This window comes from Capricornis sumatraensis, chromosome 4 (genome assembly GCF_032405125.1).
Source record: "Capricornis sumatraensis isolate serow.1 chromosome 4, serow.2, whole genome shotgun sequence".
NCBI classification, from domain to species: domain Eukaryota; kingdom Metazoa; phylum Chordata; class Mammalia; order Artiodactyla; family Bovidae; genus Capricornis; species Capricornis sumatraensis.
This window is the reverse complement of record NC_091072.1, coordinates 128528191-128555292: the sequence shown is the minus strand read 5'-3', so window position 1 is coordinate 128555292 and position 27102 is coordinate 128528191. Positions and strand designations below refer to the sequence as shown.

The 27102-nt window shown below is 42.8% G+C and overlaps 1 protein-coding gene across 1 annotated transcript in view; it reads right to left on the bottom strand.

The window, feature by feature from the left end:
* Positions 1-9707: 9707 nt before the first annotated feature.
* Positions 9708-27102, bottom strand: part of LMNTD1 (lamin tail domain containing 1) — a 103853-nt gene continuing 86458 nt past the window's right edge. Inside the window, exon 9 of the mRNA XM_068971497.1 lies at positions 9708-9806. Within this exon, the coding sequence (XP_068827598.1) occupies positions 9708-9806 (99 nt within the window). The remainder of the gene's footprint in view (positions 9807-27102) is intronic.

Sequence of the window (27102 nt, the reverse complement as noted above, 5' to 3'; positions counted from 1 at the left end):
GACCTCTATTACCCTCACCAGAACTGTACGCAGCTGCGACTTTTAGCAGTGGTTTCTTGCAGTTTTTAGACCATTGGGTAGCAGCAGGATCCTGCTGATCCTTTGGACCAAAACTTCACCAAAATCCTGAAGGCTAGTTTAGCGTCTATACTCCAATAAAAATTAACAAAATATTAACAAAATATTAACAAAATACTGAAGGCTCGTGGTCCCCACCTCTCCTGCAATTTCTACTCCCAGCTCTTCCAGGGGTTTTGAAAACATCTACTTCAGTGTACTAATCCTTTTCTGTTTGAAACACACAGAATTGTTTCTGTTTTTCTAATTGTGAAAGTGAAGTCGCTCAGTCATGTTCAACTCTTTGTGACTCTGTGGACTGTAGCCCACCAGGCTCCTCCGTCCATGGGATTTTCCAGGCGTGAATACTGGAGTGGGTTGCCATTTCCTTCTCCAGGGGACCTTCACAACCCAGGGATCGAACCCAGGTCTCCTGCATTGCAGGCAGATGCTTTAACCTCTGAGCCATCAGGGAAGCCCCTTTTCTAATTGTACTCTGATGTAAAAAGTTGTAATTAGTGTTCATGTCTGAAGTTCACATGGTAGGACCAATTCATATCTCTGATAGTAAAGAAAATAGGAAACTACAAAGTAAGCTGTAAAACAGAAGAATGAATCACGTTTTCACTTAAAAAGGAAAAAGTACAGAAAAGTCCTAACTGTCAACATTTTTGCCTTTTTTAAAGTTAAGTCTATTTTAATTTTCATCATCCTCCCAATATCATTCTACATTCCCTTCTCCCTCAGAGCAGCCACTCTATTGAGTTTTCGTTTATGTACTTCCAACTCATATTTTATGTGTAGTAATATTTTATGTGGTTTTAGAAATAGCATTACATGTATGTGTTCTCCATGTTGCATTTTTTAAAAAAATATCAGCATCACATTTAGTGTCTGTTTTTAGGTCTTATTGATTTATTTCACCTTTGGCTGTGCTGGGTCTGCATGGCTGCCCCCGAGCTTTCTCTAGTTGTGGCGAGCAGTAGCTTCCCTTGTTGTGGAGCACAGGCTCTGGGCACACAGGCTATAGCAACTGTGGCATGAGGGCTCAATAGTTGTGGCACACTGCTGTAGTTGCTCCGGGCATGTGAGATCTTCCCTAACCTGGGATCAGAACCCGTGTCCCCTCCTGTGGCAGACAGATTCTTGACCACTTGGCTGCCAGGGAAGCCCCAACGTTACATTTTTGAGGTTGATCCAGGTTCAGTTGTTTTGACTGCTTCCCAATGTTTCCTGGTTGATTATACCTTATTGTATTAATATGTTCCCCTACTGATGGGCATTTAGTTCTTTTCCAGTTGTTATGGTGAAAGAGAAAGTGTTAGTTGCTCGCTCATGTCTGACTCTTTGTGACCTCATGGACTGTGGTCCACCAGGCTCTTTTGTCCATGGAATTCTCAAGGCAAGAACACTGGGAGTGGACAGCCATTCCCTTCTCCAGAGGATCTTCCTGACCCAGGGATCAAACCTGGGTCTCCTGCATTGCAGGCAGATTCTTTCCCATCTGAGCCACTATTTTCTTGTAAGATACTTACTTTACAGTGAGATAGTCCATATACCCTAAAAACAGAAAAGTCTGATTTTAAATGATCAAACAAAACAGATAGTTTAGATGAACAGGGTTTTCTCCAATTCTTCATCCTTCTTACTCTATGAGGTCATGGAGACAGAAAGGTATCATCAGGGTTTATAAGTACTTGTGCATGCTAAGTCACTTCAGTCGTGTCCGACTCTGCAACGCTATGGACTGTAGCCCGTCAGGCCTCTCTGTCCATGGGATTCTTGAGGCAAGAATATTGGCGTGAGTTGCCTTTTCCTCCTTCAGGGGATCTTCCCAACCCAGGGATTGAACTCTTACATCTTCTGCACTAGCAGGTGGGTTCTTTACTACAAGTGCCACCACTTCTGAATCATTGGTTTTTAAACTGTACATTGCAGTATTTGCTATACAGTATCTTTTGCACACATCAGTAAAGTAGCCATATGAAACTCCTTGACTCATGTGGGGACTGCTCATCTCTACTTTTTTTTAGGTATGTCAACGTCAATTTCTTGGTCCCTGACAAATTCGCTGGCAGTGCAGAAATCAGTGTTGGAACATAGACTCTAGTAAGTATGACAGTTATGATTAGTAATTGTCCAGTGTAGTCCTTAACAAGTGTTTATTCACTCACTTGGAGGCATACTTCATGCAAAGATATACTTTGCAGCAGTACAAATCCAAGAGGGTTGAAATGAATCATAGCAGTTGATTAGTCTATGGTGATGATGAGTCACTGGAACCAAAATGTTTTGCAAAGTGCTTCTTGGCAAATGACCAAATGCTCTGGCTTGAACTACTGAGACATCACACTTTGGAAAGTAGGAAGAAAATTGTCATGTCTTCCTATCTCCATGGAACATGTTTGTCAGAGGAATATTTTCATTTTTGTATATACTACTTCTTTGTCTTAGTACATCCACTCAAATACTACCACTCTGACTTGCAAATTGGAGAAGGCAATGGCAACCCACTCCAGAACTCTTGCCTGGAAAGTACCATGGATGGAGGAGTCTGGTGGGCTGCAGTCCATGGGGCCGCAAAGAGTCGGACACAACTGAGCAACTGAACTGAACTGAACCATGTGATATGGTGATTTATCTGCCTTTGTATATTTTTCACTATTCTTCAGAGGCAGAGATCAAGTTTTGGCTGTCCTTATGCACTTAGCACAAGACACATAGCAGCTCTCAATTCACTTTGTTTCTTTGTTAAGTGGGTATATTTCTGTTTATGTAGGCACCATGAACTGCTAATAATTATAACAGTAATAGTTAACATTTACCAAACACTTCTTACTCTAGGAGTTTAATGATTTCAAGTTTTATGTTCATTTCTTTAATCCATTTGGAATTAATTTTGTACATTAATATGAGGGTTTAAGACAGTGGTCCAGTTTCATCCGTTTGCATGTGGCTGTCCAGTTTTCCCAACAGCATTCATTGAAGATACTGTACTTTTTCCATTGAATATTCTTGGACCCCTTGTTGTAAATTAATACATGGGTTTATTTCTGGGCTCTCTATTCTGTTCCATTGATCTGTGTGTCTGTTTTTATGTCAATACCATACTGTTTTGGTTACTGCTGCTAAGTCGCTTCAGTCGTGTCCGACTCTGTGCGACCCCATAGATGGCAGCCCACCAGGCTTCCTCGTCCCTAGGATTCTCCAGGCAAGAACACTGGAGTGGATTGCCATTTCCTTCTCCAGTGCATGAAAGTGAAAAGTGAAAGGGAAGTCGCTCAGTCGTGTCCAACTCCTCGCGACCCCATGGACTGTAGCCCACCAGGCTCCTCCATCCATAGGATTTTCCAGGCAAGAGTACTGGAGTGGGGTGCCATTGCCTTCTCCACCTGCTTACTAGAGCTTTGTAATTACAGTTTGAAATCAGGTAGCGCGATGCCTTCAGTTTTGTTCTTTCAAGTGTTTCTTATGTGCTAGGCACTTTTTCCTACATAAAATTATTTATTCTGTTTAATTAAAATTAGATTTTCTTCCTAACATAATATAGAGGCAATATAGCAGAGTGTCTAAGCATGCAGGCTCAGATGCAAGAATGCATGCATGCTAAGTCACTTCAGTCATGTCCAACTCTGTCTGGTGGACTGTAGCCCATCAGGCTCCTCTGTGGGATTCTCCAGGCAAGAATACTGGAGTGGGTTGCCATTCCCTTCTCCAGGGGATCTTCCCGACCCAGGGATTGAACTTGTATCTGTTATGTCTCCTGCATTGGCAGGTGGGTTCTTTACCACTAACACGACTTGGTACTTGTGTCTGACTCTTTGTACACACACAAACACACACACACAGTCTCAAGTGCTTTAGTTGTATTAACTCATTTAATTCTTCAATATGATTCAGGAGGCAAGAACTGTAATCTCTTTTGCAGAAAAGGATGCTGAAGCAGAGAGAGATTAAGAAACTTGTCCTGGTAGTAGTTAGGAATTACACTCAAGCATTCCTGCATCCAAGGCTACATGCTTAGACACTGTGCTATATTGCCTCTATGTTACGTTAGGAAGAAAATCTAATTTTAATGAAAAGAATAAATAATTTTACATAGGAAAATAAAAATTGCCATTATCACAAGAAAATGTTTCAGGATGAATTTGAAGGCTGTACTTGAATGGATAGAACTATACATATTTGCCTGGAGGAAAGTCTCTGATATAATTGAGAAAACCAGATTTTAGAATAAGTGAATGTTATGGTTCCTTGTGAATAAGAAGAAAATAATAGCAGGCTCAAACAAGTTGGACCCTTTTTCTCCACATGTTTTTCCAGCTTACAAAATGTGTACACATGGGCTGGGGCGTAAATATCAGTTATGACTCAGGAAGGGTTTAAGTAGGGAAGTAAGCTTATTAATTTTCCTTTGTCACATTATTTCATGCTTTCAGTGGGAAGCATGTCACTCTCTTAATATCTGAAGATGAATTTAATAAGGAAAAATTATTGAAGATGAATGCAATAAAGTCATAGTGAGAAATTCCAGAGACGGTGACTTGCCAAATCACACCTGGTAGGCAAAGCTGACTTAGTTCAGAGCAGTTTCCGTGGAACCCTCATATTAGGAGTGGCAGTTTCATTCTTCAGGATTGTGAAAAAGGAGGAAACTGTGGGCTAAGGCTGGCGGGTCAGGCCTAGTGGCAGACACTATACCCATTTCTGCAGCTCCCCCAGCTGTCCCTCAGGCCTGGGCAACTTTCTCAAGGAGAAACCCTGGCCACTTGCCATCACCTGCTATCTCAGCTCGTTGTGGGTGAGGGCTCCTTAGGCATCCTTTTCTGACGGAGTGTCTCACACGGGCTCTGGCTCCTGCTGCCTCTTCCAGGTTCCAAGGAAGTACTTCCTATGGGTCAGGATCTGGCTTCCCCAGCAGCTACCCCAACAGGATAGAAGCAGCTTGGAAGCATAGATATTATTTTCTTGGGCTCCAAAATCATTGTGGATGGTGATTGCAACCATGAAATTAAAAAGGTGCTTTCTCCTTGGAAGAAAAGCTATGACAAACCTAGAGAGCATATTAAAAAGCAGAGACTTCCCTTTACCCACAAAGGTCTGTCTAGTCAAAACTGTCAAAACTATGGTTTTTCCAGTTGTCATGTATGGATGTAAGAGCTGGATCATGAAGAAGACTGTGCACCAAAAAACTGATGCTTTCAAACTGCGGTGTTGGAGAAGACTCTTGAGAGTCATTTGGACTGCAAGGAGATCAAACCAGTCAATCCTAGGAGGAAATGCACCATGAATATTCACTGGAAGGACTGATACTGAAGCTGAAGCTCTAATACTTTGGCCACCTGATTAAAAAAGCCTCACTGGAAAAGACCCTGATGCTGGGAAAGATTGAGGGCAGGCAGAGAAGGGGGTGACAGAGGATGAGATAGTTGGTGGCATCACCAACTCAATGGACATGAGTTTGAGCAAACTCTGGGAGTTGGTGAAGGACAGGGAAGCCTGGCCTGCTGCAGTTCATGGGGTCACAACGAGTCAGACACGGCTGAGTGACTGAGCAACAGCAGGGGGTTGTGCTGCTCCATGCAGCTTACTTGGACAGGAAACAGAAGCGGGCCCGAGCATAAATCCTCCTCTCATCCTTCACTTAATCTGCTCTTCTGAGGTTCAGTGGTTCCAGTGGCCGTTTCAGAAATATCTGTGCAGCAAAGCAAGGTTCTCTTGTGGGGCCGTGGCCAGCTCTCCACCACACTGCCTCGTGTTTGCTTTCTGTCTTGCACTGTCTCCCATCCCCCTCTGCCCTCAGACTCTTGCTGTCCTGGGAGCAGGAGTGGTCACATGTAAACTGTACATGAGGCTCTGTTTCCCAGGGGACTGGAGCCAAGATGTGGTGGGACAGCCTGGCTTAGAAGCTTTGACGCCTGATGTTATAAATAGTCCTCTGTACTGAAAATTGGGAGGCACTGTTTGAGTGCCTGACTTGTGGACTTTGGAAAGGAATTTTAAGAAATTGTTTTTGGTTTGATATAAGGAAATATAGGTTAGACACAATTATTCAGGAAAAATAACTTTTCTCTAAATTATACAGAAAGAAATTGGGATTTTTTTGTGAAGCAAATTATGTGAATGAATTTGTATACCTTGATGCTTTTATTTTAAGGATTTATAGATTTTATTGATTTCTGTCTACATTAATAGTGTATGTCTTTTGAATTAACATCCTGTTGAGGACAAGTAAAAAATGCCAGTTTTATCCAATAAATGTTGACATTTTTTACCACAATTAAATATATAGTTAAAATAAAGTAAATCTAAATAAAAAATAATGTGTACTTATTAGAAATTTGATAAATACAATACTGTATAAAAACTCAGAATCAGTTATAATCCTACATTCAAATACAGCATGCTAACATTTTGGTATATGTCTACCCATGTTTCCTGTAGGTAGGATATGTGTATATTTTACATATATAGTTTTATTTATTTATCTTATGTTGATATGTATAATATGGCAATATATGTACCAAATAAACATGTAGAATATTTCTTCAGTTCAGTTCAGTTCAGTTGCTCAGTCATGTCCGACTCTTTGCAACCCCATGAATTGCAGCACTCCAGGCCTCCCTGTCCATCACCAACTCCTGGAGTTCACTCAAACTCACGTCCATCGAGTCCGTGATGCCATCCAGCCACCTCATCCTCTATCGTCCCCTTTTCCTCCTGCCCCCAATCCCTCCCAGCATCAGAGTCTTTTCCAATGAGTCAACACTTCGCATGAGGTGACCAAAGTACTGGAATTTCAGTTTTAGCATCATTCCTTCCAAACAACACCCAGGACTGATCTCCTTTAGAACGGATGGGTTGGATCTCCTTGCAGTCCATGGGACTCTCAAGAGTCTTCTCCATACACCACAGTTCAAAAACATCAATTCTTCGGCGCTCAGCCAACTCTCACATCCATACATGACTACTGGAAAAACCATAGCCTTGACTAGATGGACCTTATATTAGTATTTGTATATATTTTACAAAACCCCCAAATTTCATATATGATTTGGAGTATTGTTGTTCAACTTAATATATTTTATTTCCTAAGATCTCAAACTTTTTAAAATGTACATTTTAATGGAGACGTTTGGTATTTCATTGTATGAACAGATCAGAGCTTATACTGGTTAAATACTTTGTTGTTGGACATTTGAAATGTTTTAGGTAGAAGTACTTGTATAATTTTCCTTTTTTCTTTACACGAATGTTATGCACTTTAGAAGGACAGAAAAAGCTTGGAGGGATGGTCTGGTTCTCACTTCTGTGTACCAGCCTCAATCATCACTGTAAGCTGGACTGAGACAGTAAAATTATGTGAAGGATTTATTCCATTCTATCTTTTTTTGTTCCTCTTCTTGCTCAGTTGCCCAAAACCTTCAGCTCCCTTCTCTCTCTGCTTATTGCCAGAACCAATTATCAAGACCTCATCCATCTGGTTTTAATGACAACAACAATAATAGCAGCAACAGCTGGGCTTATAGTGCTGTGTACCAGATTCTAGTCTAAGCATTACATTTATTTTAACTCCTTTAATTCTCACAGAAACTTCTAATGTAGACACTCTTTCTATCCCCAAGTTATAGGTGAAATCAGGGAGGAATCAGAAAGGTTAAGTTAATTATTCAAATTCACTTAGAGTTAGTAAGTGGTGGAGATAGCATTTGAGTCCAGGCAAGCCAAGCTTCCCAGGTGGCTCAGTGTAAAGAATCCTCCTGCCAATGCAAGTGACCTGGGTTTGATCCCTGGGTCAGGAAGATCCCCTGGAGTAGGAAATGGCAACCCATTCCAATATTCTTCCCCAGAAAATTCCATGGACAGAGGAACCTGGAGGGTCTCAGTATATGAAGTCTGAGACACGACTGAGAACTTAACATGCATGCACAGCCAAGGTTTGGAGCCTGAAATCTAACTAACCACTGTGTGATAACAGATGACTCTGAGAGTAAACATGCTGAGGAAGTTTCGTTCTGAGTTCTAATTTCCATCACTGGAAAGGGCTGCCCGAAATGATGTGTTGAGAAGGCTTCTGGGGCTGTGTCTGGGTTTAGAGGGGAAAAGGACCATGATATATGAACAATGGCTCCTTTCTATGAAAGGAAGGAGTGATTGCCTATTTCCCATCTTTGCCTTACAGTTTTTAGTTATGATAGAATTATTTCCTTTCAAAGGAATAAAATTCTAGAGATAAAAATTCTGTACGTAGAATAGAGTTTACTTATAACTGTTGCTTCCCCTTCTGCAGGAGGGAGATGAGAGAGCAGAGATTAGGGTGATTTCAGTCTTCTGAATTCACACTTTTGGTCTACCACCTTCCTAGCACTGATATGCTCCCTCTCTGTTCAGATGAGTCACTTGAAGAACTCTCTCTCTTTATATTTGTTTAAAAAATTACTTCTTTCATTCTGTCTGTCCTCGCTTTGAATAAAAACAGAAGTCAGTGGAAAGCACAAAGAATTTGGAGATAGGAGAGAAGGCTAGGGGGAAGGCTAGGGAGTTGGGGATGGACATGTACACACTAAAAATGGATAACCACCAAGGACCTACTATATAGCACAGGGAACTCTGCTCGATATTCTGTGGCAGCATGGATGGAAGGGGAGTCTGGGGGAGAATGGATACATGCGTATGTATGGCTGAGTCACTCTGCTGTACACCTAAAGCTATCACAACATTGTTAATGAGCTATACTCCAATATAAAGTAAAATGTTTTAAAAGTATCCTTCTGAATATAATCTCTCTTACCCCTAAGAAAAGGAATCTGAAGACAGAGTTATGGGCTTATTTTTCTTGCTCCCATCGAATTAACTGTTTCCTTGTGTAGTATTTACTAAACCCTCTTTAGCCTCTCCTTTCTCATCTGTAAAATAATTCTTACTTAAATTGTTGTGAAGATAGTCAGATCCTTGTATAGGAAGTGCCTTATAGGCAAACAATGAATGCTATTCCTTCTATCAGTCTCTCGTATTCATCAGTACATTGCATCCTTTTATATTTTTTTCTCTTTTTTTCTGACAGAGGCCATTTACTAAAATGTTTACTAGCTTAAAATTTTAGTTTTCTTGCTTTTTGGCTATGTAGAAATATCCTTATCAAGCTTCAGGTATGGATGTTTCAGAAATTAACACTCAGATAAAGACCTGACTAGTCCTTGGTGTCTACATAAAACTGTATAATGGGTTATCTTAGTGCTTGCTTGTTCAAGAATTATATTTTAAGAATTATGGAATGCCTGCTCTCTCTTATGTTGCTAGTGCCACCACTTTCCAGATTGATCAAGGCAGAAATGTAAGGGTCATCACATTCATCTGCTTTCTTACTGCTTATTTAGTTTTGGTTGCACTGGGTAGTCTTTGCTGCGCGTGGGCTCTCTCTAGTTGTGGTGTTCGGGCTGCTCATTGCAGTGGCTTCTCTTGCTGCAGTGCATGGGCTCCAGGGCATGCAGGCTGCAGTAGCTGTGGCATTTGTGCTCAGTAGTTGCAGCTCCTGGGCTCTAGAGCACAGGTTTATTAGTTGTGGCAAATGGAGCTAGTTGCTTCGAGGCATGTGGGATCTTCCCATTCCAAGGATCACACCAATGTTCCCTACATTGCAAGGCACATTCTTAACCGCCAGCGAAGCCGTTCACCTGCTCTTGTCTGGGATGATTGCCACTGCTCACTAATCTCTCCTTCAGCAGTATCCGATCTGATGGTAATCCCGTCTGGGCAGGAGACAATTCGGACATCTTTAAAAAGCACTACTTGAAGGGCTCGCTTTTGGCTGCCATCTTGGAACTTGACTTTGGAATGCTCCCTACACTGATAAGCCTGTTTTGCCCACCTGGGCTCTGACCCTGCTGCACCAGGTTGCCTAGATTAACTGTACAGACGGTGTATCCATGGTGAACACCTGCTTTCCTACTCGGAGTCTGGAATTTTGGTAGTTGTGGCTTGTCACACAGGCAGAGAGTGCCAACATGACCAGCTTCCAGTGAAAACCCTGGACTTTGAGTCTTAAGCCAGTTTGGCTGGGAAGAAACACTGATTTCTGTGAAAGTGTTCTGTGTGACCCTCCCAACTCTCCCCTCTTCAGCCCCAAAGGGAGAACTTTGGAAGCCTGTGTCTGAATTCCTCCAGACTCCACCTTCTGTGTCTTTTTCCCTTGCTGGGCCTGCTGTGTATTATTGTGCTATAATAAGTGATAGCTATGATTACACCCCCTCTATAGTAATGAGCCCTTCTCCATGTGGGTGGTCCTGGGACACCGGAAATACCATCCATTGTATTTTTCGTGGCTTAAAAGTTTTGAGTCTTTTTCGTGCCATCCACATCTCCTTTTAACAAGCTAAATCTTTTCTCTACCTTCTTGAACATTTGGAATATATTTATTATAAATGTTTTAATGTTCATGTCTGAAAATTTTATCATCTGTGTCATTTCTGGGACTCTTTCCCTTGAATGATTGTTTTTTTCCTCCTCATCAGGGGCTGTATTTTCCTGCCTTTTGGCATACTTATTAGGTTTTTATTGGATGCCGGATATGGCAAATTTTTCTTGTTGCTTATTGGATATTGCAGTACTGATTTAAATATTCTTAAACATTCCCCCTTGCAGTTAGGTTGCTTGAAAATAGTTTTGAGGATCCTTTTGAGCCCTGTTAGGCAGGACCAGAGCAGCCTTTAGGCTCATTACTAGGTGCTACTCTTCTGCTGTCTTCTCTGGCGGATGCCTTGCATATCAGGGCATTTTTCCACTCTGGCTGGTGGGAACACAGAGTCCTTCTAGTCCTGTGTGAGTCCCAGGGACGGTCCTGCCAGTTTCTTGAGGTGGTCCTTTCCTTTTTTAAAATTTTACTCATTTCTTTATGGCTCTGCTGGGTCTTCGTTGCTGCACAGGCTTTTCTCTAGTTTTGAGTGATGGCTTCTCTTGCAGTGGCCTCTCTTGTTATGGTGCAGGGGCTCCAAAGCGCGCAGGCTTCAGTAGTTGTGGCACACGGGCTTAGCTGCTCTGAAGCCTAAGGGATCCTCCAACACAGGAATTGAACCTGGGTCTCCTGCATCTCAGGAGATTCTTAACCATCTGAGCCACCAGGGAAGCCCCTGTGTTGATATAAGACTTTATAATTTATGTCCGTATATAGTCCTAACGTTTTTTATTCTCCCAAGTCATTACTTAGGTTTAATATAAAGCAAACAAAATTCCCAAGAATCTTACAAAAGAAGAAAAAAGCAAAAAAAGCATTTGGGGATTTGAGAGAAGAGCTTTGCTTTTATGGAAGGCTTTTGATCATCACACTCTATTTCTGGCTTTAAAGAAGTGCATCCAGGCTTGCCTGATAGACTTCGTCTCTCAAGTTTTAACCTGCTCTTCACCTGGTTGTGTATGCCGAAAGCTGTCTTCACAGACTCCCCTTTGTGCTCACCTTCTGTGATGGAAGGCCTAAAATTAATATTATGTTGCTACCTTGACAGCTGATAAATTGGGGAGGGCTTTGAGTGGCCTAATGCATGTCTCCGTCTTCACTCTGCTCTTGTGGATAATGTCTCCTAGCCAAGAAACCTTCTTTACCAAGGCACTAGGCACAGTTTCTGCCTTTTCTTGATGAGTTTTAGTTTCCTGACAGCCTGTGGGATTATTAAACTAAACAAACCAATTGCATCCTCCTGTGGGAACCGCGGGGCTCCCTGTCCTCTTGATATTGCAAAGCCCCTGGTGGTGGTTCACTGTGCCTCTGACTGCAATATCCATGTGGCCTGTGTGGGTGCTATCTTCTCTCCTTGAGCTGTGAATGTAGAAAGTGAAAGTGTTAGTCACTAAGTCTTGTCCAACCCTTTGCGAACACTTGGACTGTAGCTCGCCAGGCTTCTCTGTCCTTGCAATTCTCCAGACAAGATACTAGAGTGGGTAGCCATGCTCTTCTCCAGGGGATCTTCCTGATCCAGGGATCAAACCCGGGCCTCCTGCATTGCAGGCAGAATCGTTACTGTCTAAGCTGTATGTGACTAGTAAACTGCCATTCATCCCATCTGTCTAGGGTTGGTTGTCACATGATTGGCCATCATCTCAGAACCCTGGGACAGGAATCTCTCCCTGGACAGTGGGGTGGGTGGGAGGTGACTAAAATGCTGTCTCTTTTGCCATTTACCATCCCCATGGAAAAGAAATGCAAAAAAGCAAAATGGCTGTCTGGGAAGGCCTTACAAATAGCTGTGAAAAGAAGAGAAGCGAAAACCAAAGGAGAAAAGGAAAGATATAAGCATCTGAATGCAGAGTTCCAAAGAATAGCAAGAAGATATAAGAAAGCCTTCGTCAGCTATCAATGCAAATAAATAGAGGAAAACAACAGAATGGGAAAGACTAGAGATCTCTCCACTACGAACAAAGCTAGTGGAGGTGATGGAATTCCAGTTGTGCTGTTTCAAATCCTGAAAGATGATGCTGTGAAAGTGCTGCACTCAATCTGCCAGCAAATTTGGAACACTCAGCAGTGGCCACAGGACTGGAAAAGGTCAGTTTTCATTCCAATCCCAAAGAAAGGCAATGCCAAAGAATGCTCAAAGTACCACACAATTGCACTCATCTCACATGCTAGTAAAGTAATGCTCAAAATTCTGCAAGCAAGGCTTCAGCAATACGTGAAGCATGAACTTCCAGATGTTCAAGCTGGTTTTAGAAAAGGCAGAGGAACCAGAGATCAAATTACCAACATCTGCTGGATCATGCAAAAAGCAAGAGAGTTCCAGAAAAACATCTATTTCTGCTTTATTGACTATGCCAAAGCCTTTGTGTGGATCAAAATAAACTGTGGAAAATTTTTCAAGAGATGGGAATACCAGACCACCTGACCTGCCTCTTGAGAAATCTGTATGCAGGTCAGGAAGCAACAGTTAGAACTGGACATGGAACAACGGACTGGTTCCAAATAGGAAAAGGAGTACATCAAGGCTGTATATTGTCACCCTGCTTATTTAACTTCTATGCAGAGTACATCATGAGAAATGTTGGACTGGAAGAAGCACAAGCTGGAATCAAGATTGCCAGAAGAAATATCAATAACCTCAGATATGCAGATGATACCACCTGTATGGCAGAAAGTGAAGAGGAACTAAGAAGCCTCTTGATGAAAGTAAAAGAGGAGAGTGAAAAAGTTGGCTTAAAGACCAACATTCAGAAAACAAAGATCATGGCATCCAGTCCCGTCACTTCATGGGAAATAGATGGGGAAACAGTAGAAACAGTGTCAGACTTTATTTTGGGGGGGCTCCAAAATCACTGCAGATGGTGACTGCAGCCATGAAATTAAAAGACACTTACTCCTTGGAAGAAAAGTTATGACCAACCTAGATAGTATATTCAAAAGCAGAGACATTACTTTGCCGACTAAGGTCTATCTAGTCAAGGCTATGGTTTTTCCTGTGGTCATGCATGGATGTGAGAGTTGGACTGTGAAGAAGGCTGAGCACCGAAGAATTGATGCTTTTGAACTGTGGTGTTGAAGACTCTTGAGAGTCCCTTGGACTGCAAGGAGATCCAACCAGTCCATTCTGAAGGAGATCAGCCCTGGGATTTTTTTGGAAGGAATGATGCTAAAGCTGAAGCTCCAGTACTTTGGCCACCTCATGCGAAGAGTTGACTCATTGGAAAAGACTGATGCTGGGAGGGATTGGGGGCAGGAGGAGAAATGGACAACCAAGGATGAGATGGCTGGATGGCATCATGGACCTGATGGACATGAGTCTGAGTGAACTCTGGGAGATGGTGATGGACAAGGAGGCCTGGCGTGCTGTGATTCATGGGGTCGCAAAGAGTCAGACATGACTGAACGACTGAACTGAATTTTGCCATTTGTACTGTGCCTGCTCACCTTTCAGTGCCCGTGGAGAAATGTGGGGGCTAGTGCCTCCAGGTTTACTCCACTGAACAAAGCGATGAGTCAGAGCGGGGAGGAAAGGGCAGGGAGAAAGAAGGCATTTTGATAGTGTGCTTGTTAATCGTTTGAAAACTCTGGGAGTTTAAAGACACAGGTTCCCAGAAGAGGTCAGGAGAGGGGACAAAAGAGTCAACCATGGCTTCTGCTCTGACTCAGCACTGGCCCTCCCACATGCTGGGAGAGGGTAACACAGAGCGTGGCCGAGCAGGGTGTTCTTTCTCTTTTCTTCCTTCATCATCCTCACCCCTGATGGGAAGGGGGCTTTTAATCTGATTACATATCCCAATTATGCTATGAGAAGTGGTCAATATTAGGAAGAGAAAGGTTTGCCTGTTTAATAACCTCTTTGGTCAAGGATTCCATTGGAAAGTTGGGAAGCCAGTTACATCCCAATATGGAACCAGAAGCAATGGTTGAGTTGGCCCTGGAGATGTGATGGATGGGAAAGATAGAGTCAGAGTCTCTGAGTGGGAAAAGAAATAGAAAAGGAAAACATCCCAATAAAGTGTCTGTCCCATTGGTACTGACATTTCAGGATACAAATTATAATTTCCACCAAGTTTTTAAATAGAAAGAATATAATTAAATGATAAAAAGAGAAATATATGATGTAATTTATTCTTCCTGAAAATTCCTACTGTTAGATTTATTAAATTGATTAAGTTGGGGATCCAAAAGTTAATTTGAGTTAAAAGAGGAAATTTGTGGAATCTGGATATTCTTCATAGGCAGTCGACTTAAAAATCTTCCTTCTAGTTGGTGACTGGGTGTGGTTGTTTTAGTTGATAAAGATCTCTTTCCATATTGACTGAGTCAGATTGATCTCTCCTAAGAGAGTGAGACAAAGAACCCTACTAAAATGCATCAGTCTGTGAACAGCACAAATGATAGGAAGGAGACTTTTAATCTGATTACATATCCAAGTTATGCTGTGAGAAGTGGTCAGTACTAGGAAGAGGAAGGTTTGCCTGTCTAATAACCTCTTGGTTATTGGTTGTTGGTCAAGGATTAGACCAACAGTTAGAATAGGGCTCTATTCTAAGCACTTGTTTACACACGTTATCTCCTTTAATCCCCCAAACAACCCTACAAGGTAGGTGCTACCACTGTGTGGCTTCTGGCAAGTTACTTGCCCTTTCTGGGTCCCATCTGTAAAATGAGGGAAACCACAATACCTATTTCATAGAGTTGTTGTGAAGATGAAGACAGGATCAATGTAAAGCTGGCATGCATAGTCAGTTGCGTTTGACTCTTTGTGACCCTATAGCCCGCCAAGCCTCCTCTGTCCATGGGATTCTCCAGGCAAGAATATTGGAGTGGGTTGCCATTTCCTCCCAACCCAGTGATCGAATCCGTGTCTCCTGTGTCTCCTGCACTGGCAGGTGGATTCTTAACCACTGTGACACCTGCGAAGCCCCTCAACGTAAAGCACTCAGCCTGATTTCCAGAGTACATTAACCGTGCAGGTGAGCAGACTGGGCCACCCCAAAATATGCCTCTGCGGTATAAGATTATTTTGAAAAACTGCAGACACAGGAGAAACTCTGAAAACAGAGGAGAGGGAAATTTTACATTAAAAGGGAGCCTGTACCAGGAAGAGAGCTACCATCAGAGCATAACAGGGCAGCCTTTGTTTAACAAACTTTCACCCTCCTTGTCTTTGAAGTCCTAGTTCCCTATGCTTTTCCTGGCTCAGGATGGTATTTAAGCCTCAATTTCTGGCCTCTTTTGGTATCTCACATCTATGTAGGGCTCTTGTAAGTATATACTTAAAAATATTTTTTCTGTTGATCTGTCTTTTATTATGGAGGGTGTCAACCAAATAACGCAGGAAAGTAGAGGCAAAATGATGTCTCCCCTATAACTGCTGAAGTATTTGTTGTTTAAAAGCTATGCTATTTTTATTCCTGACTGTCCAAGGGAAATGTTTACAGACTATGGGTGTTACACATACTTGAAATTTTCAAAGCACTCAGAACATTAAACATTCCATCACTGGGCCATCATTTGAGTGCAAGCCCTGGTTAGTTCAGGAAGGAGGTGTGCCATAGCCAGACAGACTCTCACACCACCACGTGTGTTTGCAACAGTAGCCGAGATGTGGACTGTGGAGCCAGGGTGCTTCGATTTGAATGTCAGTCCTGGCATTTAGTAGCCATGCAACTTGGCCATTTCGTTAACCTCAGTGCACCTCAATTTGTCATCTATAAAATGGGGAGAACAGCAGCACTGGCCTCATGGGGTTGTCATGAGGAGTAAGGAAGATGGCACATGTGAAGGGTGCTGGGCATGTAGTAAGCAGTAGTGAATGGAGCTATGACACACTGGTGAACGGCATTTGAGTAGAGGACCGCTTGATGCAGATCCTAATACAAAATGCTGTGGGCTTAGTCGCTCAGTCATGTCCGACTCTTTGTGACTCCATGGACTGTAGCCCACCAGGCTTCTCTGTCCATCGGGATTCTCCAGGCAGGAATATTGGAGTGGGTTGCCATGCCCCACCCCACCCCACACTTGCCAGGGGATCTTCCCAACCCAGGGATGGAACTCAGGTCTCCTGCATTGCAGGCAGATTCTTTATTGTCTGAACCACCAGAGGAGCCCAAGAATACTGGAATGGGTAGCCTATCCCTTCTCCAGGGGATCTTCCCAACCCAGGAATCAAACCGGAGTCTCCTGCATTGCAGGTGGATTCTTTACCAGCTGAGCTACCAAGGAAGCCCAATACAAAATGCTAATGAGAAATGCTGGACTGGAAGAAGCACAAGCTGGAATCAAGATTGCTGGGAGAAATCTCAGTAACCTCAGATATGCAGATGACACCACTCTTATGGCAGAAAGTGAAGAGGAACTAAAAAGCCTCTTGGTGAAAGTGAAAGAGGAGAGTGAAAAAGTTAAAAGCTTAAAGCTCAACATTCAGAAAATGAAGATCATGGTATCCGGTCCCATCACTTCATGGGAAATAGATAGGGAAACAATGGAAACAGTGTCAGACTTTATTTTTTTGGGCTCCAAAATCACTGCAGATGGTGACTGCAGCCATGAAATTAAAAGATGCTTACTCCCTGGAAGAAAAGTTATGACCAACCTAATAGCATATTCAAAAGCAGAGACATGACTTTGCTGACTAAGGTCTGTCTAGTCAAGGCAATGGTTTTTCCAGTGGTCACGTATGGATGTGAGAGTTGGACTGTGAAGAAGGCTGAGCACCGAAGAATTGATGCGTTTGAACTGTGCTGTTGGAGAAGACTCTTGAGAGTCCCTTGGACTGCAAGGAGATCCAACCAGTCCATTCTGAAGGAGATCAGCCCTGGGACTTCTTTGGAAGGAATGATGCTCAAGCTGAAACTCCAATACTTTGGCCACCTCATGCGAAGAGTTGACTCATTGGAAAAGACTCTGATGCTGGGAGGGACTGGAGGCAGGAGGAGAAGGGGACGACAGAGGATGAGATGGCTGGATGGCATCACTGACTCGATGGACGTGAGCCTGAGTGAACTCCGGGAGTTGGTGATGGACAGGGAGGCCTGGCATGCTGCGATTCATGGGGTCGCAAAGAGTCGGACACGACTGAGCGACTGAACTGAACTGAACTGAATAAGGTGTTAATATGGTCTTAACCAGGAGTTCTCACCCTTGTCCTGTGGACAGTCTCTGAAAGGAATGATTTTGGATGTTTTAACAACTAACATGTATTTAGTACTATTTGCAGGACACTGTGATGAGCACTTTGCCTGACTTAATTTGATTTTATCTCCAATAATGCCATAAGATAGGTACTGTTGTTCTTTCCATTTTACAGATGAGAAAACAGAGGCCCAGAGAAGTAAAACACACATTATTCCAAGCAGTTGTCAGGACTGATGTTGAAGGGCCACATGGATGTGGTCTGGGGTACTAATCTTGACTTACCATGGCATTCACATGCTGAAGGCTAGGTTGTGGATCAGGAAGGAGGCAGCTGTCTGGTCTGGGAGGGGCGAGAGGCACCCTAAACCTTTGCAAATTCATGTACCTGCTAACAGAGTGGGGGAAGATATGTGGTGGTGGAGAGAGCCATGGGGCACGTTCCTTATCCTTCACGAAGAAGCCACTGGCACAAGAGGCCACCTCACTCCTGGGCCTGGTAGCAGAGGAGACAGGTTCCTGGCATTCCTGTGAACTATTAAAAACAAGAGAGGGACTGAGCTGGCTTCATGTGGAGACATGCCTCTTAAGACAACGCTGAGGTGAGGTGGAGATGGCTTCTTTCTGCCCAGAAATATCCATCCTGACCCCCTATCTGAAAACCCGTTTCCAGAATTCCTTCTTTACAAAGGGAAGGACACAGGGAACATGTTACCTGTCTTCAGGTAACACTGATCAGTTCATCTCTTTATGTGTATTTAATGTCCTCCAGCTGAGCGAAAGAGGGAAAAAGAATGAAAACTAAATGGTGAATGGTTGGGGTGGGAGAAGGGGTTGGGAAGGGGAAGAGAGGGGTTCTCAGGGGAAAGTTGTTTGGGCACCAAAGCCAGTTCTGCCTGTTTCCAAATTCTGTCAAGCCAGCCTTCAGCGTCATTCAGGAAGACCTCACGTGAGCCTCTGGCATGGATGCTGGATCACGCTGACCCTTGGGAGAAAGCAGAGAGGAACTTTGTCTCTTTCATCTCCAAGAACACTTTCCTTTCTATTCAGCAGCTGCCTTATTGCAATTTAAGTTCCCATCAGTCAAGTAGACATTAAGTGGCTTCTTATATAAATACTTACAGGGCTCTGACTCTGCAAAGGTCTCTGAAAAGCATTCTATTTCTTCTAAGTTCTTTGAAGTTTTCTTTTGGCTCCAGCAAGTGTGTACAGATATACACAGAGATGAAAATTGTTCCTGTGCAAATGAACTCTGCAACCACGAAGTGATATGAAAGACAACATGCTCACAATTTCCTGCTGGAGCAGGCCCCAGAGGTCACCTCCAGGTAACATGATGGGGATGTTGCTTTTGCTGTGAATTATTGTCCACATTTAGAATAGAAACTTGAAGAATTAAAAAAATATATTTAAGAGTTCATGATAGTCAATTTGAAGGATATGGATAAATGTGAAGAAAATAAAAATCACTTGTAATTAATTACAATACTGAGACAACTTCCACTGACAATCTTTTTTTTTTTTTTTGGCCTTGCTGGGTCTTTGTTGTGGCAAAGGGCTCTTAGTTGTTGCACGTGGGCTTTCTCTACTTGCCGCACACAGGCTCTAGAGTGCACAGACTCAATAGTTGCAGTGCACAGGTTTAGTTGTTTCGCAGTAGATGGGATCTTAGTTCCCCAGCCAGGGATCTAACCCATGCCCAGGCATTGGGAGTGTGGATTCTTAACCACTGGACCACCAGGGAAGTGTCTCCACGGACAGTTTCTGTTCAGAATGTATCTGTATCTCTATCTTTGTCTCTACCGATCAATAATCTGTATTGGTTTTGAGGTATTAACCAAGATAGTAAAGTATATACATTGTTGTTCAGTTGCCAAGTCATGTCCAATTCTTCATGACCCCCTGAGCTGCAGCATACTAGGCTTACCTGTCCCTCACCATCTCTTGGAGTTTGCCCAAGTTTATGGCCACTGAATCGATGATGCCATCCAACCATCTCATCCTCTGTGGCCCTCTTCTCCATCTGTCTTCAATCTTTCTCAGCATCAGGGTCTTTTCCAATGAGTCAGCTGTTTGTATCAGATGGCCAAAGTACTGCATCAGTCCTTCCAATGAGTATTCAGTGTTGATGTCCTTTAAGATTGACTGGTTTGGTCTTGCTGTAGTACAGACAGAAAAGATGCACAAATTATAAGTGTACTTTTGTACAAATCCATGTGTTTTTACAAGCTGAACACGTGAAAGTCGCTTAGTGGTGTCTGACTCTTTGCGGCTCCATGCACTGTACAGTCCATGGAATTCTCCAGGCCAGAATACTGGAGTGGGTAGCCTTTTCCTTCTCCAGGGAATCCTCCCAACCCAGGGATCAAACCCAGGTCTCCCGCACTGCAGGAGGATTCTTTACCAACTGAGCTATCAGGGAAGCCCAAGCTGAACATACCTGGTGCCTAACAGACAGCTAAAGAAATGGATGTTTTCATGAACTGGTGTCCATTTGCCCTCTGCATTTACCTGTGCCCCCTGAGGTCCTTTCTCTACCTCAAATAGCTGGAGTTTTCCAACTTCATGTCTTGGGAAAAGGAGGTCTCAGTAGATCACAGGGAAAAGGAATTTGATTTTTTGGCAGAGGTCCAAGAAGATGACAAGAGACTTAGAATATGAATCAATTTGAGCTGATTTTTCTAGCCCTGAGCCTAGATAAAAGAGTCTTGAATGGGGCAAGAAGAGAGGAGAAAGTAATCAAATTGAGCAAAGACATTGGTGGGTCTCTTAGAAGACACCTTGGTCTGAAGTACAGAAACTCTATCAGAGAAACTGTGGGCAGAAACTTGGATCCACGTGGAAGGTTTTCAGATCCAAGAGCATCTTGCTTTCAATACAGTGAAAATGTGAACCCTCATTCAACTCAACTAAAGTAGCCCCCATGCTCCACATGTCAGCCTAGCCTCACAAGTGCTAATGTGCACATCTCAGACATATAGGTGATTCTGGTACTGATGGTCCTTGGTCCTCACTTCCAAAAACATGGGTGTAGGTTTTTGTTTAGGCCACGACCATAATTCCCAGGCTTGTCTGTGTATCAGAACCACCTATTGACCTTGTTAAATATACAGGTTCCGAGGATCCACTACTGAATTTGATCATGCCTGGGAATCTGAGTATTAACCAGCTCTCCCAGGGATTATTATGCAATCTGGCATCCATTGGAGGATTAAATTTGAGAAATGCTCTTCCAGTGGCCTGAGGACTATACCAGTTTATGAGGACAAAGATTCAGTGCAGTGGTGCCCAGTGACCCAGTGGAGCCCATTTAGAAGCAGTTGATGGGAGGGGAGCAGCTCAGGGGGTAAGCCCTTCTTTCAAGCAGACAGGACCCTTCTACCTAAATGGACTTGCATAAAAGATTCCAAGGTGAAGAAGGGTTTACAGACCACTCTCAATTCCATAGTATCAGCCATTATCAAAAACATCTTTTGCTCTGTCATTTATTTTATCAGCAGAGGAATTTATCTGAGGGTGAGGGTACCACTGGGAAGAACTTTACAGGCCAAAATCCTCAGTCCCTGAAGAAGGGTTTTGCAGCTGTGACTCTGTTGCTGTCTGCTGTCTAGCATCACGCCTGCATTTGCAGGCCTCCTGTGGCTCCTGAGAGACAATGCCATGGATTAGCTTATGCCGTTCTGACTTGAGAGTCCTCTGGGCCTGGCTTGGAGGTGTTTGGAGCTCTGTTCTCAATGATTAAAAGTATAGCTAAAGTGCAGAGAACATTTACAATAGTAATAAAAATAATAATAAAAGAACTTTAAAAGTCAAGGCTGTAGCAGACAAATTAGTTTGTTAACCTCCTCAGATGAGCTAATTTAAAGTGAGTGCTCCAAGTATAATAACCTGCTAGGGTAATGGATGAGCCATTGATCAGTCATATCTAGAATATGTACTGCTGAAGCCATGCCAGTGACCTGGCAGATCTTTTGGTTTAGGACTGCGGCTCAGTTATTAATAGATGAAAGTACAATGGAAACTCCCTGTCTGCCACTGGGGGCAAATGTAAAAAAAAAATGAAGAAGAACTATAATGGAAAGAAACCTAGAATTTTGAGTGTCCCCCAAATAATTCAAATATGATCCTGGAGAAGGAATGCATAGGACTGGGTGATTTCCATTCAAAAATGGAACTATCAAGGAGAAACAAAGGTAGAGAAGAGGTGATCCTCATGTCACTCAAAATCCTGATGCTGGCTGGAGGGTAAGAGAGCGAGTGTTCTAACTTCTCCGCTGGATTTGGGAAGCAAGGATGGGAATATCAAATCAGATGGTGATTATTTCAATTTGCTTTTATCAAAGTAAACTTCTTATTGAAGTATATCTTGTTGTTGTCATGTCATGTCATGTCTTCTTGACCCCATGGACTGCAGCACGCCAAGCTTCCCTGTCCTTCACCATCTGCCAGAGCTCGCTCAAACTCATGTCCATTGAGTCAGTGATGTCATCCAACCATCTCCTCTGTCATCCCCTTCTCCTTCTGCCTTCAATCTTTCTTTTCTAATGAGTTGGCTCTTCGCATCAGATGGCCAAAGTATTGGAGCCTCAGCTTCAGCATCAGTCCTTCCAATGAATATTCTGGGTTGATTTCCTTTAGGATTGACTGGTTTGATCTCCTTGCAGTCCAAGGGACTCTCAAGAGTCTTTTCTAGCCCCACAATTCAAAAACATCAGTTCTTTGGTGCTCAGCCTTCTTTATGCTCCAACTGTCACATCCATACATGACTACTAGAAAAACCATAGCTTTGACTAGATGGATCTTTGTTGGCAAAGTAACGTCTCTGCTTGTAATATGCTGTTTATGTTTGTTATAGCTTTTCTTCCAAGGAGTAACTGCCTTTTAACTTGATGGCTGCAGTCACCATCTGAAGTGATTTTATTTTACATACATAAATGTAAAAGCTCATAAATTTATAGTTAGTTCAGCTTTACAAAGTGAACTTAGCCTTTATATAAAGTGTGTGTTCTAGATGAAGAGATAGAACATTAGCAGTTTCAGTGATACTCCATCCTACTTTCTCCCAATCACTGGCTCCCACAGAGGAAACCACTATCCTAACTACTAACTTGGGTGATTAGTTTTCCTTTCTTTTGAACTTTCTGTAAATGGGCTCATACACTCTATATTCTCTTGTATCTGGCTTCTCTTTCCTGGTGGCTCAAACAGTAAAGAATCTGCCTGCAATGCAGGAGACCCGGTTTCATCCCTGGGTCAGGAAGATCTCCTGGAGAAGAGAATGGCAACCCAGTCCAGTATTCTTGCCTGGAGAATTCTGTGAACAGAGGAGCCTGGCGGGCTATAGTCTGCAGGGTCTCAAAGAGTCAGACTCGACTGAACAACTAACTTCCTTTTCTTCTGCACTGCACTCGTTTGTGAGTTCATCTACATTGTTTCTGTAGCTGCTCATTTTTATTACTGTGTCGTGCATGTTTCATCCTGTGAACATATTACAGATTCTCTGTTCTGCTGTCAGACCATTTATGTTACTTTCAATTCTTTGCTGTTACAAACAGTGCCTCTGTGAGTTATTTGGGTGCTTTAAAAATACTTTTATCTTTTATATTATTACAAAAAAATTCAACTCCTTTTATTTTAGAAGAACGAAATATTCTCTGAGAACTAAGAGTTACACTTCAGCACTACCATGTTCTTTTCAAATAGCAATAAAATATTAGTATACATATTATACATGGTACTCATTGAAATCTTCTCTTTTGCTTTTTGAAGAAAAAGAAAAGTTTGGGAGAAAACTGTAAACGCATGATTGAAAGATTGAGAGAGTGTTAAATATCAAGAAATTAACGTTTATGGATGAGGTTCCTTTGGTTGCCTGGAGAAGGAAATGGCAACCCACTCCAGTATTCTTGCAGGTGGGCTATTGTCCATGGGGTTGCAAAGAGTTGGACATGAGCACGCACGCGTCCCTGCTCCTTTGGTTGAGAAGAGAGCTTTATTTATTTAAAATTTTTTATTGTTAGTTTCAGGTATACAGTAAAGTGATTCAGGTATTCATATGCATAAAGTGTATATATATTCTTTTTTATATTCTCTTCCATTATAGGTTATTACAAGATACTAAGTATAGTTCCCTGAGCTATACAGTAGGTCTTTGTTGGTTTTCTATTTTATATATAGTAGTATGTACATTTTAACCCCAAATTCCTAATATATCCATCTCCTCCTTCCCCTTTGGTAATCATAAGTTTGTTTTCTATGTCTGTGACTCTATTTCTGTTTTGTAAATAAATTCAATTGTATCCTTTTTTTCTAGATTTCACTTATAAGTGTTTTCATATGACATTTGTCTTTGCCTGGCTTACTTCACTTAGTATGAAAATCTCTAGGTCCATTCATGTTGCTGCAAATGGTATTATTTCATTCTTTTTATGGCTGAGTAATATTCCATTACATATAGGTACCACATCTTCTTTACCCATTCATCTGTCAATGGACAGGCGGGTTCTACACCTGTGAGCCACCTGGGAAGCCTCCCACTTTATACTTACCAAATGACTATTTAACTATGAGGTAGTTAATGACTTTAACTATTACAGCATATAGCATTCTCACATTTTTAAAACTTAAAAAAAAATTCAGAACATTCACATATGTTTGAAAGACAGTGCTCAGTTTCTGAGCCTTCTTTGTAAAGTAACTTGGATTCTGTGCTACTTATTCTTTGAATCTCTTTGGTGTGTTTGTAATAATAGTAACAGCAACAACAACAGTAATAAATGATGGGACTTCTTTGGTGGTCCAGTGGTTGAGAATCTGGCTGCCAATGCAGGGAACACAGGTTTGATCTCTGGTCCGGGAAGATCCCACATTCTATAGGACAGGTAAGCCCATGTGCCACAGCTACTGAAGCCTGTGTGCCTCGAGCTTGGGCTCAGCAACAAGAGAAGCCACTGCAATGAGAAGGCCACATACCAGAGCTAGAGAGCAGCCCCATTCGCCCCAGCTAGAGCAAGCTGATATGCAGCAGTGAGAACCTGGTGATAATAAATCCCTGCTCGTTTAACATTATCATTTAAACAAAATGGGCATGCAGGCTAAGAGTAATCTCAAAAATCAGGACAGATAATTACTCACCCAGCTTGTGGTTAGGCAGAATCCCATTCCATATCCCACTGAATTTTTAATGAAATGCAGCATAGTTATGAGGGAAGATACTCACTTCAGTGAAAAATGGCTAACCAGTTGCACGTGCTCTCCTTTTGTGAGGTTTGTACCCAAAATAAGTTGACTAAAAAGAGAAATCTAAGGCAAATAATTGTATTCATTTGACAATGCTATCAGCTTGCCTTTCTCTGGAGTTTGGAAGGCCATTGTGGCCCAACTCTTCATTTCATCAAGTATCTATCACACATCAATTGTATACACTATTACAAAGTTTTGTATCCTTCCTACCTATGAACATGGTACCTATACACGCAGGGTGTAGTGGGGAGGTTGCCGGAACAGGCCTTATGCACCTGAGTTTTCTCGCCTTGCTACTAACGAGTCGGGGGTGGACCAGATGAGCAAGAACCATAGGAGAAGCGAAGCAACCTCCTTACTGATCTCCATGTGTCAGACGCTGTGCTAAATTCTTCACATTCTTTCTCAAGTACTTTATTCCATGAGCTCGACAGCTCTGTGACGTAGCTGTTTACTCCCTTCATTTTACAGGTAAGGAGGCCAAGGAATAAAGAGGTTAAATACCGGCCCAAGGTCACATGGATGCTGTGGGGCTGACCTGGTAGAACAGAGAGGTCCAGACTCGATATTTCTAGAGTTTCTCCTTGTTTCGACCCTCTTGGATTCTATATTTTACTTGGCTTTGTTTTTGCATGCGTGCTCAGTCATTTCTGACTCTGCAATTCCGTGGACTGTAGCTCACCAGGCTTCTCTATCCATGGGATTTTCCAGGCAAGAATACTGGAGTGGGCTGCCGTTTCTTTCTCCAGGGGATCTTCCCAACCCAAGGATTGAACCCATGTCTCCTGTTTTGGCAGCCGGATTCTTAACTGCTGAGCCACTGGGAAAGCCCCATATATTTTACTTACATGAATATTAAAACCAAATTGGAAAGTCATCTGTGAGCATGGTGGGCAGTGTTCCTGACTGAAAGCAAGAAACACACCCCTGGATAGCTGAGGAATGGAATATGATTGTCAGTGTCATTTACAGGACTGAGTCACAGGAATGATATTTTGGGGGAATCTCCCAGGATGCTCAGGGCTGATCTAACAAGTAGCTGAGATGTAGCTGCTACCAGCAGCCAGACTCATCTGGTGTCATCACTGCTGTACCAGCGTGAGTTTCTGAGTCAGTGTAACTGATGAGCCCTCTGCCCGCATCCCCAGACCCTTGGGATCCATGGAAGGGCTTCAGAGGATTCATTAACCTCTTGAAATCGGGTGAAAATTTTGTATGTAGGTGATAGGAACATAATTTCTGAGGGGAAATTCATAGTTTTCCTATGAAGAAACACTACCTTAGGTTTTTTCCCAGAGGTTTGGCATCAAAGAGAAAGCTAGATTGTAAAGATATCTTGAAGGCAAAGAGGAGACAAAAGTTTACGTTAGTGCATGAAGGAGCCTGATATGTTTTAGATCTCAGAGAAAGGAGGCAAGACAGGGGGAGAGCCTGAGGACGTAGAGAAAAATGACCCATAGAGCTTTGTTCTAATGCTGATGGGCGAGGACAAAACTGTGACTTCAGACTGTGGAAGCAGCAGGGGCAGCTCTTTGTCCGGAGTGGAGAGGGGCAGATGGGGAAGACCGAGAACAATGAGTTGGAAGGAAGAAAACTGAAAGATAAGTTACCTATTAATTTGATAGGTCAGGGATAAGACTAGGGGTGGGAGAAAAGTAGATTAATGCATACTCAGTTGCTAAGTCATGTCTGATTCTTTTGTAGCCTCATCGACTGTAGCCCACCAGGCTCCTCTGTCCGTGGGTTTCTCCAGGCAAGAATACTGGAGTGGGTAGTTGCCATTTCCTCCTTCGGGGAATCTTCCCAACTCAGGGATTGAACTTGCGTCTCTTATGTCTCCTGCATTGGCAGACAGGTTCTTTACCACTAGCATCATCTGGGATGGGAGAAAAGTAGATTAAGTTTGGAAAATCTGCCTTGGGAGATGCAACCAGCATGGAGGTCCAGCTAGGATGCAAAAATGTGGATTTGTTTTGGAACCAATGAATATGGTCCTCAGGTTTCCCCATCCTTCTGGGCAGCACCAGATTAAAGAGTTGATGCTGCGCCTTCTTCACAACTAACTCCTACCCGCACAGCCACCACACACGGTTGTACAGCGTGTGCACTGCGGAACTCGGGAAGATGTGCGCCCACTGTGGATGCAGCGTGTGTGCTTTATCCGGGCATCCTGGCAGATGGCAGTAAAGCATCTTGTTCTCACAAAATCAGTGTGCTTC